General features: G+C 26.4%; 1 protein-coding gene across 4 annotated transcripts in view; it reads left to right on the top strand.

The window, feature by feature from the left end:
* The window catches only part of LOC119687187 (protein split ends), a 77,574-nt gene that overhangs the window by 38,179 nt on the left and 20,231 nt on the right, over positions 1-19,164 (top strand). For all 4 annotated transcript variants that reach the window (XM_038101436.1, XM_038101439.1, XM_038101437.1 and 1 more), the window contains exons 4-5: positions 17,133-17,378; positions 17,483-18,330. In XM_038101436.1, coding sequence (XP_037957364.1) covers positions 17,133-17,378; positions 17,483-18,330 — 1,094 coding nt within the window. The remainder of the gene's footprint in view (positions 1-17,132; positions 17,379-17,482; positions 18,331-19,164) is intronic.

The following is a 19,164-nucleotide window of genomic DNA, read 5'->3' as shown; positions in this document are numbered from 1 at the left end:
ATTATTATTATTATTATTATTATTATTATTATTATTATTATTATTATTATTATTATATTATTATTATTATTATTTTTATATTATTATTTATTATTAGAATATCATTATTATTATTATTAGTATTAGAATATTATTATTATTTATTGTTATTATTGGAATATTATTATTATTATAAGATTTTTGAATTTAAGGATGTTTGGTTTTAGAAAGGTCTTCAATTATAAGAAAAAATTTGTCAATTTAAAATTTAAAACAGCAATTAAATAAATTTTTTGTAGATAGCAGAATATATCAAATATAATTACTTCTTTACCAGTTTATATATAAATATACAAATATTAAAAAGATCAAAGTAAAAAAAAAATTAAAAGAGAAATAAAATTTGAAGGAAAAATAACGAATATAAAAAGAGAACTATAATAAAAATAAAATTTAAAAAGAAAAAAATATAATTTAAAAAAAAAATTAAAATGAAATTCGAAAGAAAAATAAAATAAAAAAATTTATAAGAATTTGAATAAAAATAAATTAATATTGAAATATAAAAATATTATCAATATCGATATATACATGGGTGTTCCTAACCAGGGCATAGAATACAAAAAAATATGTCAATAGAGAATTGTTTAAGAATAAAGATAAAATCAGAGGTCTGTAAAAATATATTCAAGAAAAAGAGAAGCGTCTAAATCTATTTTTGTTTGGTTAACTAAAGACATAGTAAGCCTGTAAGTACCGTATGAACTTAAGCGAACTTAAGCCAAAGCGAATTACATAACCAACTACACTTATGTATATGATAGGAACGAAATAAACAAGGTTCGCCGCGTTTTTTTTTATTTTGTTCCTATCAAATACACAAGTGTGGTTTGTTGTGCATTTCGATTTGACTTAAGTTCTTACGGTACGTACCAACTAACTGAGCCTTAAACAACTTCGTAGATAGTACAAACTAGATTTATATCCTTATTTATATTGAACTAGTGCTAGATAGTAGATAGAAATGATTAACGTAAATGGAATAAAGTTATGTTTTGTATCATAGCCGAATGTTATGTATACTATAAGGTATATAAACTATATAAGCTATATATATTATATATAAGTAATTACAAAATTATATTGGGAATCATTGAAATGATTTTGATGCATTTTGCACTTGGTAAAAAAAGGAAACCTTATAAAATAATTTAAGACTTCGGTAAACAAAAACGAGGTGATTATAATTTCTTAGAAGTGCATAGAGCATATAGGCTGAGATAATAGTTGAAAAGTCCTAATCGAGTTGAAAAGAGAAGTTTAAACTGTAAGAATATCATACTATCTCTAGCTCACCACTCGTATTCCTAAATCATTTTATTTTGAGTTATTGATTAGTTAAGTGAATACATATGTGATATGGTATTGGTGATAGCTTCGGAAATATGGTATTGGAAGGAGGAGTTTATAGTATCCGATGTGAATTTACAAGACTGACTCACTGACATACGAAGGCTATAATATTGATCGTCTTTTAGCTTATGTCTCGTACTATATGGACACTTTCTTTTGAGCTTTCGATCGGAGTAGAACAGTTGTGATTGCTTTTGTAAACTATTAATCATTGATAATAGTGAGTGATTAGTGTTTGATGGCGATTGACGCATAAAAAAACAGACTTCAATAAGCGTTTTTTATGTGGATAGTTCATCGGTTTACTCTTCACTTCAAACTTTTGTGATTTGATCAAAACAGTCTTTGTTTTAAAACAGTGAATTTAACTTCAATCAAATTATATATAATATTCGTTCAGACTTTAGTTAGAAGCGTTCGGTGTTATATAAATGATAAAAGTGCATAAGTGCATAAAACTTAAATAATATACTTTTCTAAAATTTAAATAAAAATATAATAAAATTTTATAAATCTATTGTGTTCTCATTAAGACACTTGATACGTAGTGCTCTCGGTAAGAATTTTATTTATTTATGCTTATATTTAATTTAAATTATTATTATTAAATTATAAAAGGCAGTAACTAAAACATATAAGTACGCGTATAATATCATAAATATTACTTTTATTTTTTTCTAATTAATCGGACTTTGCTGAGAAACTCGAATTTTTTTTTTAATAATATGTTAAATGAAATTCGTCACTACATCTCAGATATATTAAATTATTATAATAAAAACAAATGATTGAAGGGTCTTCTTTTAATAGGTATTTTTTTTCAATATAATGATATTCAAACAACTGATGATCTGTTAGTTAATACCATCTATTTACTGACTAATATTTCGCAAATCATCATATGAAGAATTATATCCGACCATCGTATATATATATATATATATATATACTACAAAATGATCAATAAAGCTATAAAATTATCTATCGAATAAAAGAATTATTTGACTCATTTGCTCACATTGTGTATGTATATAGTCTTATTATTTGAAATATTACACCTCTTTAAAAATTATTATATATTATATTATTATAATAGGGCGATGGGTAAAGTTTTGCAATTGTACATGAAAGCAGATGTGAAGATATTCTATCTATTTAGGTTCTATATAGTTGAACGTAATTCTGAAAACTTTAAATGTTTTTGCAGTTAAAATGATTTTAATAATTTTTTTTATCGGCCGACTTATTTTACCGAACTTTTGTAATTAAAAAATCATAATATGGTCTGTTGTTATAAATTAAATCTGATTTGAAACTGATTAAACTTTATACCATTATCTGCCATATTGAAAATGTGGGCGGATAACTGGCTTTAAACATGTTCATATAAGCTTAGTTAGTAAAAACTGTTCTCAATGGATAAGTAATTCATATGCTATTGGCTAACGATCAAAGAAAAAAAAAAGGGAGGGTGAGATGGGTTAAGAAAAAATATTGAATAAAGATTTAGATTGTTAAAGATTTAGATTTTTAAAGATTTAGACTTAGTCTTACACTTAGAGTTTTAAGGCGTGGTTTCAATACTTAAATATAATTAAAACAGCTAATATATGTAGCCAAAATTTAGGTATTGCGTTTAGAGTTCACTTATTATCGCCCACTTATTCACTTATATTATTATTATTTACAAGATCTGGTCTTTCCGTAACTACTTATTGTTTTGAAAGTTTGATTCAGATAGAAAATATTCGCTATAAATGGGTATTTTAAATATTTATATGTAATACACAATTTATAGAGTTTCAAGAAGTCCCAGCATCGTTGGGAAAAGTGTATAGTGTGAAGAAGAGATATGCTAAAAATAAACAACAAACATTTAAAAACTTTATTTTCTATGTTATTGGCAGAAATGTTCATACAATAAAAGTTTAAAAACTTTATTTTCTATGTTATTGGCAGAGACGTTCGTACAATACATCTCTCGTATATAATATATAAATACAATGTATATAAAAATTAAAGTGTAATTTTTGTAATATACATAAATTATTTGAATTCAGAATTTATTATTAATTCTCTACATACAATACAATTCATCGAATTCATGTAAAAAAGGAATAAAAGTTTTATTATTCTTTAAATTGAAAGTATATAATTTACATACACATATGTAGGTAATTAATCTATATAATAAAGAATGATATAGATCTTTTTTAGTTTTATATAAGTAACATAAATAATATGGTCAGCTATTTGTATTATTATAACACAAATAATACATTAAGTGCTCCTTTATTATTACAAAAAAAGTTTCCATATGCTATTCAGTTATTCTATATATCGGTATTAGTAATCGACATAGAATGGCCTTCATTTCTTGCAATTGAATGTACACATAACTCATACCTATAAACTGATACTGATACTTTTGCTGGGTGGTTTAAGTAGTAAATCACAGTAATTTATACGAACATTTCTCTTTAGCTAGAAGTTGTTCTTTATATGACTATTTTGAGGGGTATACTTTGAGGTGTACATATTGGTTGCCTCCCTGACAAAAGTAACACACACACATAATAAATATTAAAGTTCTCGCGTTTAACATTACTGCTTTTATGTGAATCGTTTAGATTGAAAGTTACTAATCATAATATATTAGAATAGCATTTATACCATACTATTTGGTATATGGAAAAACATATAATCGGTGCTCTAATGTTGCTCCCACATATATTTACAACATTTATTGAATAAATTTGTAATATAATTCACTGCTGAATATTAAATAGTAGTAAATTAATAGCCGTTATTAAAATCTGATTGTGATATTAGAATTAATGGTTCGTAAATGACCCTATTAACGATTTCTTCATTTCAATATTATTTACATATTTCCTATAGATTTTTTCAAACAAATAAATAAGTTTACTATTTTAACAATTTACATTAAATAAATTAAAATTACGAGGGTTGTTTAATAAGTTGGCAATATGTTAAATGCACTATGTAGGTTTTAGCTTATGTTTGTAAGATTTTTCATATAATCTGTCTAGATTATTTTCTGGTATGGTAGTTCCTTTTATTCTGATGGTTGTTTAACACGCACATGATTTAATATGAACATTTTATTTCTTCAATATTATGTATACAATTCTAAATGAAGAACTTTTCATGAGAGATAAATTTCTAACTTCTTATTTCCAAAAAAAAAAAAAATTAACAGGACATTGAGTGGGGTCAGGACAACTAAATGAGATGACAGCTCCAATTATGGTGGATAAAATTCTTTATCTACAGATGGCACAATAAAATAATAAAAATTTGAAATGAACGCATTAATCTCATTGTCAACAATATAATACTCACAGTGGATCAAAAGCATACTATATGGGTATATTTTACGTCCAAGTAGTGTTTGCAAGTATTTCAGTGTAACCTAAAAGAGTTTCTTCGTCGATTTATAATTGTAACAGAAACATGAATAAATCACTTTGTTCTGAAATTGAAAAAATATTTTATTATATTAATTTTTTCATTTTAAAAAGTGATTATATTTTATCAGGGTATATTCCATATAATGGGATATAATGATTACCTCGAAAAAAATAATACTATTATGTTTTCAGACTGCTACATTTGTATAGAAAAAGTTTCAATATAGGTATAACTTTTATGACTTAATAAGGGGGACTATACTTTTATGGTAAATAAATGTAAAATAAGAAGAACTACAACTCCTTTCATTAATAGTAGTCCACATAGTAGTCTACTTACTCTAAATTATAATAACAGATATTAATATAATTATTACTATATTCCATAGTTCTTATTACGTACATATTAACTATTTAATAGTTTGTTTCTGTATAATAATAAAATAGAAATTTCAAAAACCTTATCAAGATCAATATAATTAAAAATTATTTAGATCTTATAACTTAATGATATTTTTAATAGTAACTGTGTCCGGATAGCTAGAACTTTGAATGTATATAGTGTTTAAAAGTAGAAGGAGCCAACCACTTGAAGTGGATAGCATAATTCTTTTTTTTAATATTTGGGTCTCTTGAAACTGAAATATTAATGAAAATAAAAAGTGGGTAAACTTGCATGAAGAGGATCTGTCGATAAGTTCTTGCAAAACCGGTCTTAATCTTAGTGAACGTAGTTAAATCAAATACTTTCGAATAGGAAATTTTAGATAGAAGAGTATTTCAATTTGTAAAGCAAGAATAAATAAGAATAAAAGAGATGTCATTAGTTTCTAATCTTTTGAAAAGTAAGTTGCCAAAATGGGAACCGGTGATAATACTCATAAATGAGGAAAAGAAACTACTTTTGCATACAACAGCCTTCCTGGGTAAACCGCTCTTGGATAAACTTAGAAGCTACTGGTAGATAAGATTGTTAAATCATTATAATATATAATCACATAAGTAGTACTTCTAGAGATGTTCTCATTGTAGCCATAGTTGTGGTTCCATCAGTTTTTTGAATGTCTATTTGATTTACTTTCCTTTTGAATGGTGAAGTACCGGAGTAGTAATCGATAATTAGTTATGATTTTGACGAATAATTGCCGCTTTAAGTTTTGTATTTTAATGAATGGATTGTTATTTTATTAGATTTGAAGTTGTGACTTATATTAATCTTCTATGGGGCTTATAAAAATTATTTCAATTTTTTTTATTTAAAAAAAAAAAAGAATTAACAGATAATTATGATTGATTGACTCTTTATTGTAGTGTTCTAAATATGTGTTGAAAAGTTAAAGTGCAGAGATAGATATAATTCCCATATGTTTTTAACATATCATGAGTTCTGACGCATTTGTGGACACATTATTTTTTTTATCTGTCTGAACAAAAAACATTTGACTATTATTTTACAATTTCAATTTCCAGATTTCAGCTGGTATATTATATATATCAGATATTTAGATAAACTGTGTCTAGATTTCCAGATTTCAGCTGGTTTATTATATATATCAGATATTTAGATAAACTGTGTCTAGATTTCCAGATTTCAGCTGGTTATTATATATATCAGATATTTAGATAAACTGTGTCTAGATTTCCAGATTTCAGCTGGTATATTATATATATCAGATATTTAGATAAACTGTGTCTAGATTTCCAGATTTCAGCTGGTTTATTATATATATGAAATATTTAGATAAACTGTGTCTACAGGAGATATCGTTATAACTTCTGTGTTTCTACTAGATCGTACCATCACCATGGTATGTTTCTGTAGAACAAGCTGTTCTTTTGAATTTATGGTTACACCATTTTTATGTACTTTGGTTTTCAGATGGTAGTTTGAGTAAACAATATTGAATCATAGGTCTGTGTTTATAAAGTTTCATTTTTCAAATTTACGAGTTAAATTCCTTAGATTTTTTTTAGTATTTATAAATATATATACAATACTCATTCATATGTATATTTTTAATATTAATTTGACTCTAATATAAACAGACGTTTGGTTCTGTTTTATGTATATCTTGAATTACTAGGATTTTGTTTTTGTCTTTTATAATAAATAAGAATAACGCAGTTGTGTCAATAGTTGAAAGATGGAGTTTATAGAAATAAGGCGGTACCGTCACAGATTGACTGACTAATATCCGAAGATAATAAAATTGATCGTCTTTGTTTAGACGTATACGAGTATATCTCGTGTTATCATCGACGTTTTCTATTGAGTATTTGATCGAAGTCTAACAGTTCTCGTCACTTCAGCATTTGGAGATATTAATTGGTTATCGTTATTTGAAGGTGCTAGTCGCATTGCAACATAGCTCCTTATCATTTTTATTTGGATAGTGAAAATAGTGCTTTACTATAATTAACTTCAATTTTAATAAAGTTAATATTTGTGGAACATTAATTTGAAACTATTCTTGTACCAGGGTCAGAGTCAAGAGCCTTTGGTATTTTATTGTTATTTATTTGTTTTAATCAAAGTGAAGTGAATTTTGTTAAACTATTGATATAATTTGAAAACAATTAGTGAATGCAACTGGGTGTTCCCGGTAAGCATTACTAATACTAAACTGAACCTATAAATGTCATAAAAAACATTTATAGGTTTAGGAATAGTGCTTATATAATCCTTGTTAAGGATATATGTGTAAGTAATATAGTATATCTTACGTATAAAAGGATTTGTGTTAATTTTTTTAATGTTAAATTTTTTAAAAATTAATTAATTGTTTTTATGAAGTTTATATATTACCTTATGTGTTTCAAGTATTCTTCAGAAATTACCTCTGGAGTAAAAATGTTTTAGTAGTGGTAGCGCCTCTTGACTTTCACAGACGGTAGATCGTATTGTAATTTAATAATGGGGCATTGTGTTATAATTATTAAAATTGATTTTAATTAAAAAAAAGTTAGTGTGAATTTAATACTTCTGCATAAATATATGGTGGGGTTAGATAGGTTTAGATACAATCCTGTAGTCGTGATAGTTAGCTGGTTAGTGAGTTTGTGGATAAAAGGCTATAAATTTTAACAATTAATATCAGATAGGGATATTTTTTTTTTAATTTAAATTTAAAACTGAAATATGTCATAGTAAAACTTAAAAATAAAATCAGATTAGTAAGTATGTAATAAATCACAACAAATATATTATCTACTCCCTTCATAGTTTTGATTGATCCTTGAAATGAAACAAAGACGAGCAAAGTCGTGTTTAAAAATAAATTAAGTTTTAATATAGAAAATAATTAAATATTTAATATAAATGTCTAACTTTTCGTCTATCACATCTAAAAAAACCATCGTCTTTTCCTATACTATAAAACATTTCTGATTTTTTTTAAAGTGTGGGATTTCATATATCGTCTCAAGATGCTCACATTAAAACAAATATTGTATTTTTTTATCCTATTAACCGTCTGTCCATCAAGTTCGCTGGTAAAATAGTAGAATATTTAAATGTATTCTTAAACTTTATTGCTTTTCTTATTACTGGTATTATAATGGGTCAAGTCCATCCATATTTATGTCTATATTTCCAACACTAAAAGCTCGTGTTGTATAGTATTATTGTATAGTATTATTGTTATAATTTTAACAGTTAATAACTATTTTTAGTTATTTAGAATATTAAGTTATATATTTTGTAAATTATTAACAACATTTTTTTCTTTTTTTCAGGTTCGTATCATAAACATACTTTACATGTTTACCACATGTATCTATTAATGTATGGATTAATGAGCGTGATTTATTTTTTTGATTGAAATATTAAAGATATGTAAGTACTACTGTTATTAAAGAACATGTTAGGGTTTTAATAGTCCTTTTCTAATTATTGTGTTTATCTATTTGGTTGGTTTCTATGAAATTACATTAACATTTGTATAATACAGGGTTATACATTTTGCTATTGCGTATTTAAATGTAAATAAAAGTCTCCATCAACTTTGGTCAAATTTTTATTTCATTATATTATTTGGACTTTGCTTTTACTTGTCATTCAGATATCCTTTACTGAACACAAGTAGATATCTTTGATGTAATTTTTGTTTACTCGTCGGTATTTAACTGGCAAGACATTGATTATCATTAGACGGGTATTAAAAGAGTTTTAAGTGATAGTACAGATAAACGCGATACTATGTCTAGCTCCTCCCTCCATTAGCATTTCGGAAGTGCTAGAACTTTCGAAATCGTTCATAAACTAGAAAGTTTTTATCCTAGCAATCCGTTGTGTTAAAACTTTTACAAATCCCACTTTTGTCAATTTTATTGCTTTCCAAACTGCTGTTCCATCAAAAATAAAGTAAGAATTAAGTATTAAATTGTTGAGGTTATAGCTTTTTAATTATTTAAAATATATGTATATACAAATATGTTATATTTTACTGATATATTACAAAACACTTTTGCACACCTTTATTTTCCATGTTTAGGTTAGTTTAGATTAGGTTATTACGTTGATTCTATAGGTCCAGTTAGTCTGTTGTGTTGTCGCATATATCTTGTAGGATTTAAAACAATTTCGAGGAAGAGGAGGTTTCGAAGGTGTCCATATAATCTAGCTGCTGCATGCACTAATAAAATATAAGCTGTTTTTTTGTCTTTCTAATGATTAAGGTAATATTCTATATTTCCCAGTATGTTTTCTGAATTGACTGTGTTGTGAATATACTACCCATAACATGACTGACACCTTTGTAGAGCATCTCAAATAGATCTTGTATTTTTTCTATAATTAAATTGTATAAATGTGAATATGATTATTGGGTATCAATAATGAGTTCTGTTTATTTTACTCCAATTTTGCAGATTCTATTTACTTTTTTCACACTTTCCATTATAATATATTTTTTTGTGTTTAATATGTCATGTTGTTCTCATTAATTTTTAATATACATAAATATTTTTCAGTCTAGACATGTTGATTTTTGGAAGACTTTAGGATCACGAATTTATTGTTTTGAAAGACTAATGTGCTTTTATAGCTGGTTTTCTTTAATCTTATTTGTTTACTATTCTTTTCTGAATTTTTATTGAGTTCTTAAATTTTTCTTATTCGGTTCAAATTGATCTAATAATGTCAATTTGTTTCTTTTGACTTAATTTGCAACAGTTTTTAAGTCGGGAAAATAAAATTTAAATAAATATTTCATTCGTCGATTTTGAATATTTTTTAGAAGACTGAAATCACTTAAGTATGACTTATAACTACCATATAAACTCAATAATAATTGAAAATGATTTGCTCCATGATTAAAAGCACTTTGAATATTGAATTTGAATTGGTTCAGATTTGCATATAGTTCAGATTTTTATGAAGTTTCAGATCTATGCTTGTTTTCTTAAAAAATGATCTTTTATTTTTATATTAGCATTTGAATTAATTTAGTTTTTAACATCTTCACGTATATTCCATACTCGTATGGCACACATACAAAATAAATAGATCTGTAAAAAAGTTTGGCAATAGCTACCGTATAAATTGGGGATCCAGATACAAATTGTTATATGAAATTTTTTTTTTAATCAGTAACTCTGATTTATGCGAAAAATGTGAATTAAAACCAATGGTCAATTACATAAAACTACGAAAATGGCAATGGCTAGGTCACATATTTCGAAAGAACGTCACAGAAATTTGTCGAAAAGATTTTGTTTAGAACTCTCAAGGCAGTCGTAAGAGGGGACGTCCTAGAAACACATGCGAAAAAACATCGCAAAAGAAAATCGAGGAGTCCGGAAGAACGTGAAACGAGCTGAAGATTCTCGTAAAAAACAGAACCAGATGAAAGTGCTTTATTGAGGTCCTATGCTCCAATTAGAGATACAGGAACTGATGATGATGATCAAATAAATAGATTATAAATGCATCCCGATCTAAAAGATCTATTGTGTTCCTAAAAGCCAAACTAAAATAATTCTAAACTATTTATAAATCTCGTTATTGCTGTGGGCTTGATTTTACTTATATGTTTTGAAACCAAGATCCCGTTTTCAAAGTAGTTAAGTCTACGTATTGCTGCCAGTGAGCAGTTACAACAGAACATGTTCTGATGTTTCCTTCTTCTCATAACAAAGTCGACAGAAAACACTTTCAACCGCATATATATTTTTCATGTGGTGATTGATTCAGACTCATTTTCAGATAATGAGTGCAACTTATTCTTCAATATCAAATTCTGTTTATAATATATGATATTTTCTTATTTGCAAAACGCTGATTGTGAATCTGTTTTCTAAGATCGCGATCATTTTTGCCTTATATTATACAAAACTCTTTATATTTTAGCATTGTTCTCTATTCTTTTTAAGAATTCATTTTCCATATCTAAAATTAAGTAGTCAAATAGTATTATATGCAGAAAGTGTTGTGAGATTTGGTATCAATCTCCAAATCCAAGAAATCAACACTATAATAATTTATTTTGCCTAGACAAATAAGTAAAAACTTTCCAAACACAATATTAAGTTAGGAGTTGGAATCATGTTATCGCAAGCGTGAATATTGGAAGTACTGATCAGAAACCACTATATGTTCAGCATCAGTATGTTACCACTATTGAGGTTATTATTAGGTTTTAGAAACCTTTTAATAGACAAAGTGATAGTCATTTATTGTTGCCTGTAGTGTGAGATCTTTAAGGTCTGCCTTGGTGTAGGTATATGTTGCATATGTGCAAATAGAGATATATTATTTTAAAAAAATGCAGAATGATTCAAAAATAGATAATAAAATAGGTGGTAGCAGCATACAGTCATATCAAGCCTGAATTTATTTACTATACAATAGACAGAATGTATCATAAAATGAAATAGAACAGTCACAGTCACGTTACGCTCTAATTAAAAGCTCTTTATAGTCATAAGTTATTAGTAATTTGCTATATTGTAAATTATTATATAATTTTGTTATTACTAAACACACTTAACTTTTTTTTCTTCCTTTTTTTACCGTGTAAAAAAAAAACCTTTAAAAAAGCTATACTGATTATAGTAAAATAGAGGATGTGTGACACAACTGTGTGTTACAAAAAAAAGTTAATTACAATTTGTTTACAATAACCGTGAAAAAAATTAATAAAAGTTTATAATATTATATAAAATTTAATATAAACTTATTAAAGTATTTCATTCAATTTATTGTGAATAATAAATATAAAATAAAAACTTATTTAAATGCATGCTGTATTATCAGCTATTATCCGATAAGCGACTAAAACGTGTTTGATTCACTAGATCGACATTATTTTTTGTTAATCAGATTAATCTAATAGGTACATCTAATTACAAAGTAAAATCTATTGAATGTTCTAGTTCATTAATTCCATTTTCTAATGCTATCTGTATTTTGATCCCTCAAGTTCTCTAGATCTAGAACATAATGTCTAAGTTCTGTATTATTAATATACTTCCAATCTTGAAATAACTGATAGTTTTTTGTTATAAAATCATCAATTTTTTTTAATAGTTCTGAGATAGTAAAGGAATCTTCACTTTTCTAAAGATGTCAGAAAACATGACTTGTCTCTATCAAATATTTGCATTTAGAATTTGTATTATAATAGATGATTTCAATAGTCGGGTATGCTTTCTTTAACGATGATATAAAAATTGTACTGTGGAGATTACTTTTTTTCTATTACAATTTTTATAGTAAGAAAAGCTATAAGTATGTATGAGTAAGCAAGAATTGGATGTTAATTATATTACAAAGTTCAAATTTTATGTGACATTCAAAGTATTAATGCTCATCTTATTCTAAATCAATCTAACTTTGCTAACAATTCCTATTGTGATTATGTTTTTTAATTACTCATCTCTTCCCATTTTACACTAATTAAATTAAATGCCTTAATTAAATCAAATTAAATGACTTAATTAAATTAAATTAAATGATTTAATTAAATTAAATTAAATTACTTAATTAAATCAAATTAAATGACTTAATTAAATTAAATTAAATGACTTAATTAAATTAAATTAAATTAAATTAAATTAAATTAAATTAAATTTCATTTAATTTACAATATTTATTAGGCAATTTAAATGGAAAAAGCACACCAATGAATTACGTACAAATTGAATTTTTTTATTACTTACTAGTTCCAAAGAAAGGCTTATTTTTTTCATGTACATAATTGGAGTCATTGAAAATCAAGAAGTTCAGATCTTATTTAAATGTCTTCTCCTATGCAAGTCTCAATTAAAATTAATAAAATATAACTATTTGTATGATATATCTATCAAGCCACACGTATTAAAGTTTAAGCTTTCCGATTGTTATTTTATTTTTATTTTTTTAATTTGTCTATAAAATTGTCAATTATATTTAATAACTTGAATATCTTGAAAATACAATACCTAGTTGAATGAGAGAGATCTGATGTTGAATGTGTGACAAGATCTCTTTTCGTATTCTTCTTCTGCAGACAATAGAGAGCATCAAACAGACAAACAGGTCTTAATTAATGAGTACTACTGTTATTGTATTCGTAATATATATAAAGTGTGGTTATCAATTTTTGTATATAGTTGCGAATGTAGCGGTGAGGCACAATATGAAACACTACACCACCACAACCACCACCACCCATGCAAGAGTGAGATAGTTTGTATTAAGTAAATAAAATGAAAGAATAATAATTTTAATAAATAGTAAAAAAAATTGATGTTAATATGTTATAATGAACAGGTTCATCAATCTTTGATTTTAATATCTTAACGTTATCATACTATAAAGCTATGAATTATAACACGTCTTATATTTACCTTAATAATTATTAAATGAAAAAAATGTATAGATGAATTCCCTTTCCATTAAAAAAAAATTACTTGCATTATTTCACAAATTTATTTTTTTTTTTATATAAATTATATGGATTTATAGATTTGAAAATATTATTTACAAATTACTCTATATAGCAGTGAAGTATGAAGTAGGAATTCCAAAAGTAACATATTCTTCCAAAATCGAATTAAATATACATTCCAAAAACAAAAATCATGTTTACTATTAACTTAATAATATTAACATAATAAAAAATTATGATAAAATTTACATAATACTTCTTTGCTTATTTAAAAATAAAAAAGATAATTGACTTACCACCATAACGCGGAGACGGACGTATACAAGGGCGGTTTTGGGGTTCAAACTTTTTTAAGATATATCCAACCTTCATTTTATTAAATGAATTTTAATTTTCAAATCTGCAACAAAATAGGCAATTGAGCATTCTAAAAATAAATGTGCTAAAAATGTAATGGACTTAGAGGTGCTTTTCTCAATAAATTAGCTTCAATTGTCAGTATTAAATTTATGTGAGTACCTTTACACAGAGACATCTCGAGTAATTGCTGGGCTTATTTATTTGCCGAAAGAGGTAGACTCTGAAATTTACTCTCTAGACATTGGTATGCTATTCGCAACGATTGAGGTAGCCATTAAATAAAAATATCTAGCAAAAAATATGGCTAGATAAAGATCCTTGTCAGACTGTATGACTTCCACCAATTTAAGTAAGAAGGATACTATATTAGCGAATACTACGGTATCGGTACTGTCAGATAATTATATTAAAAACATGCAATAAGCCTTTGTCTAGTCCATAATAACTTTTGTAGTTATGGTTGTGCCCAACTGTTTGATACTTTATACTGCTGATCAGTATAGATTGCTTGCTACTATATTTTTTAGCTATATACCATATAATACTATTTGCAATTATCAAACATTTCTTTTTATTAATAAGTAATATTAATAAAGAAAATTCTTTTACTAGTGAAAAATTCAATACATATAAAATTTTTTTTTCTGATCGGTTTGATAGAGCTATCATCCGTCAAAATTAGGGACATAGTTAGGTTTATAGACTATCAAGTTTGCTATATTCTTAACACGTTAAAGACCGCATTGAAAAATCTTATTTCACACATAGGGACTGGCATTTTTTTTTTATTGTTAATTAAGTATATTGATTTAACTAAGTCCGCTATATGCAGTATCTCTCCGAAGGATCGGCGAATGGAGTACTGTACATAAATTGAATTTAAATCATGCACACAGGTGTTTAAGTGGTCTCTAGGTAAAACATGTCGTGTGCCCACCCGTGAGCACGCTTTAGCTGTAGTATCAACAGCGGGCTTTGACGTATGAGGTCGCCAGTCCAATCTTACTTGAAGTAACCGTTATGGACAATATTGAAATTTATTGTATCCAAATATTTCTCATCGGGAACAATAACTCGATGTAACTGTTCGGGGATGTTAAATTTGCTATGTATACTGACTACTACACTATGATGCTAATTGGGTACCCAGACGAGTTGTAGGATATTATAAATTTTATACATAGTTATAAGTGGAGAGTGCCTGAAAATTTACAATAATTGTAACACATAGAAACATTATCAAATTTTTAAGCAACATAAATAAAATAAATAAAAGTTGATATATCTTTAATTTTAAATATAAGTTGGATATGAGTGTAAGCATTTGATGATTTATTCAAAAAATAGATTAATAATTTAATTAGCAGTAAAAGGATGGAAATGGGTGTGGGCTTTGTTTTTCACATGATGAAATACAGATAAATATATTACTTATTACAAAAAAGATATATATTATCTCTTAAAGTATAAATAGTTCTAATAAATTTTTTTACTTCAAATAGATTTTTTTATTAATCTACTATATAATCTGCAGATAAATTTTGAATATTTTATATTGGTTCAATTTTTTCTAACATTATCCATATAAATAGAACTTCATTTAGTTAAACGGAGAGAAGTGGAAGTAATTTAAATAACTTTAGTAATTTTTAATACAATATAATGTTTTTGCTTCTGAAATTTTTATTTCTAATCACAAAATGCTTTGTCTATATATTCTATTACATTGTAATTACCTTAACGTACTACGTTGAGAAATATAGTAGTATACCTATAAAGTTCTCAGGATCATATTTACACATAAAATCAAAAAAAAAAAAAAATTAAACTAAATCTATGTGGTTATTCGATTTAAAGAACTACAAATTGTTAGTAGATATAGTAGATATATATGTTGTTATTCGTAACACATGCACATTATCTGAATATCATCAGTAGGAACGACGAATGCAGAAAATGCAAGACACCTCGTGTCAAAAGAAATCTGGAACATCTTCTCTGTGTCTGTCCAGCTTTCAAAATAACATACTCGACTAAAATTTTTGGGGGCTATGAGTTATAGGGACTTGTAATCTCTGGTATTGAAGTAAACGATTCTATTAAAATTTTTTATTGTTTAAATTTTCGTACTCATTGCTGCTCTGTAGATTTATACTCGTTTGAATGCTTATTATTATATTATTATCCATACAAGTGAAGAAAATGATTTGACTGCAATATATTTAAAACCGTATGTTCTTTGTAATAAAAGTTTCTATTCAAGCTTTCAATTTTCTTTTGACGGAAATAAATAAAGTTAAGTGTGAATAATAAACTTGAACGGTTTATACTCGTATATTGCGGAATTTTAATGTCAACGAGAAAGAATAATAATTGAAGAGATCATCTAACACTATGTGTAATATAAATAATTGTATATTTATTTCATTAAAGTTGATTTTTTAATAACACATTTATAATACATTTAATGGCGAATATAGTAGTATTTCTGCTATTTATGAAATACTTTAGATTTGCATTGTTTGCTATAAAGTTTGCCTTATAGGGTAAAAAATACTTATTTTTATGTTATGTAATTTCCTCTGTCGATCACTTTTTTTTCATAGATTTCAAGATAATTTTTATGAAAACCATTGATTTTATAAACAACTTTTTATATGATCAGCACATGATCACATATCTATGATATTCTGATTGACGATTGACGATTGACTGCAATAGATTTAAGATATCAAAGTATCTTAGATTGTGAAATTAGCAGTTGGTATTGAATTAATAGCTAAGATATTTTTATTTTGCAGCGCTGAGTATATGCAACTTTAAACTTTTTGTTTTTTTTAATTATATTTTTTCCAATTGAAATCTATATTATTTTTTTTTTTTTATCGATAATGATGACTAAACGTATTACTTAAGCTATATAGATTGAGTTTGTCTCCACCTAACATACGCATTTTAAACTTTAGCCATTAAAGTTTAAAGCCTTATAAATAAATTTGTGTTGTTTTTACATTTTTTCAAATCAATTATTAATTCAAGTTTATTTTTATTCTATTTCTCGTTATTTACTATTCAGGTCTGAAAACATTTCATCGCCTACTTCAGGAATAAAGAATAGTGGACAAGTTGAAAGGAGTTCACGTTTAGTTACTGAAGCTGATTCCTCAACAAAACGATCAGTCGCTTATAAAAATACTTTTCAAGCACCATCGGAAAGTACTTTTGACTATTCAACAGAATTACCTGTTAATATTGAACATAACAGAGGTAAAACATCAGATCGTCTTCATAAAAATAGCCCAACAGCAACAGTGACGGAAAGGTAACTATAATATAATATTGTAAAATTAAATATATTGAAATATTTAAAATAATTAAAATATATTTCATTAACTATTAATTACCATAATCAATATTTTTATTTAGATCTAATTTTGGTGATATTGATACAAACAAAATTTGTTCACCGCCGTCATGTTACAATGCTGTTACAAATTCGAACGGTCCTGGTGGCAATGGCTTTGCCGCCGTCTCATCAGCAGAAGAAAACAACATCTCTTGCAACAAACCACCTGTCCCTTCAACTATATACGACAACGCTATTAAATTGGATGCTTCAGCATCCTCTAATAAAATGTCAGCAATAAATCCAATTGCGTTAATCAATAAGGGCATTAAACAAAATACATATAAAAATTTACGGTCCGGTTCGATATCACCAACTTCAGTTACAGCAATGATGGCACTGACATCATCAGCGAATAGTAGTAACTGCTGTAGTACAATCAATAATAGTTACGGTAATATAGGTAGTAATAACAACAAGATATCTATAAGCAGTATAGGACGTACAAGTTCCGCGATAAATAGCGATGACAGTGAGAGTTCAAATACATCGACTCTAGTTGTTGCCACAAATGTTACATCTACTGATAGTAACATAATTGAACCCAATGCAAATAACACTATATCCTCTTCAAATTCAACAGTTATAATAAATAGTATAGTCCCTCATAATTCACCTAAAGTTAATTCGCACAGACGAAGCACCATATCATCAAGTCGGTCTCATTCGCGGTCACCAAGCAGTTACAGTTCATCACAGAGCTCCTCCTCTTCAAATTCATCTCACTCACACGATTTCAGTCCCCTGTCAAATAATGATCCGGCTTTGGTTGCTGCTTTAACAACTAATTCAACAGCCCTACATTCGGCAATATCATCATCAAAGAGTTTAAGAAATCTACAGTCAACAGTTATTACACCTATTCACGGTAATTAGCATTTGATTTTAATTTATTTAAAATATAATATATATATATTATTTATTTATATTAATGAGTTTTTGATTGTGAAATTCGTACCGCCAGTTTGCGTGATATGAGCAATAAATAATTGCTCTGTACATGAAATAGAAACTTAGGGGCATTTTAATACAAAATACTTGAAACGCAATATTAAACATTAATTCTATAATTGAGTTCTTTTAATTTAAAATTTTTACAGTTCAATTTAAGTACCTTTTTTTCTACATAAAATTATAAATGGACATTCAGAACTTTAAAGAATATCTCCGAAACATTCATTATTTATATTCATATTAACTGAAATAGTGCAAGAATTTCGCGCTTTTTTGCGTTCTACAAAAGATCGTTCATATATGAACTTCTTCTGTTACAATATATTGACCTTAATAGTATAATTAAACCTTTCTTATACAAATATATCTGTAAACATATATTACCACTTAGTATTTTGTTTATATGCTACATATAAACTTAACATAATTTTGATAGTTAGATGCAGAAGTAGAACATCGTCTCAGTATAAAAATGGTCTGATTACTATATATTCTTTTTAACAAGACAAACATATATCTTTCAGATAAAATTTGTAAACTATATATAATTTACCTGTATATATCTGTATATAAATTCGGAAACAGTTTATCACAAAATGTTTTGCGCTAATATCTTAGGTGCTGCGATATCTCAAGGACTAAGCTATATGTAAATATACCTTACTAGAGAAAATTTCTAAGAATATTTTTATTTAACAAAGTCTATTGCTAAATCTCGGCCACATTATAATATACTTTATTCAATACA

This window comes from Teleopsis dalmanni, chromosome X (assembly GCF_002237135.1).
Source record: "Teleopsis dalmanni isolate 2A chromosome X, ASM223713v2, whole genome shotgun sequence".
NCBI lineage: Eukaryota > Metazoa > Arthropoda > Insecta > Diptera > Diopsidae > Teleopsis > Teleopsis dalmanni.
The sequence above is the reverse complement of the archived record's forward strand: the minus strand, read 5'-3'. Positions and strand labels throughout refer to the sequence as shown.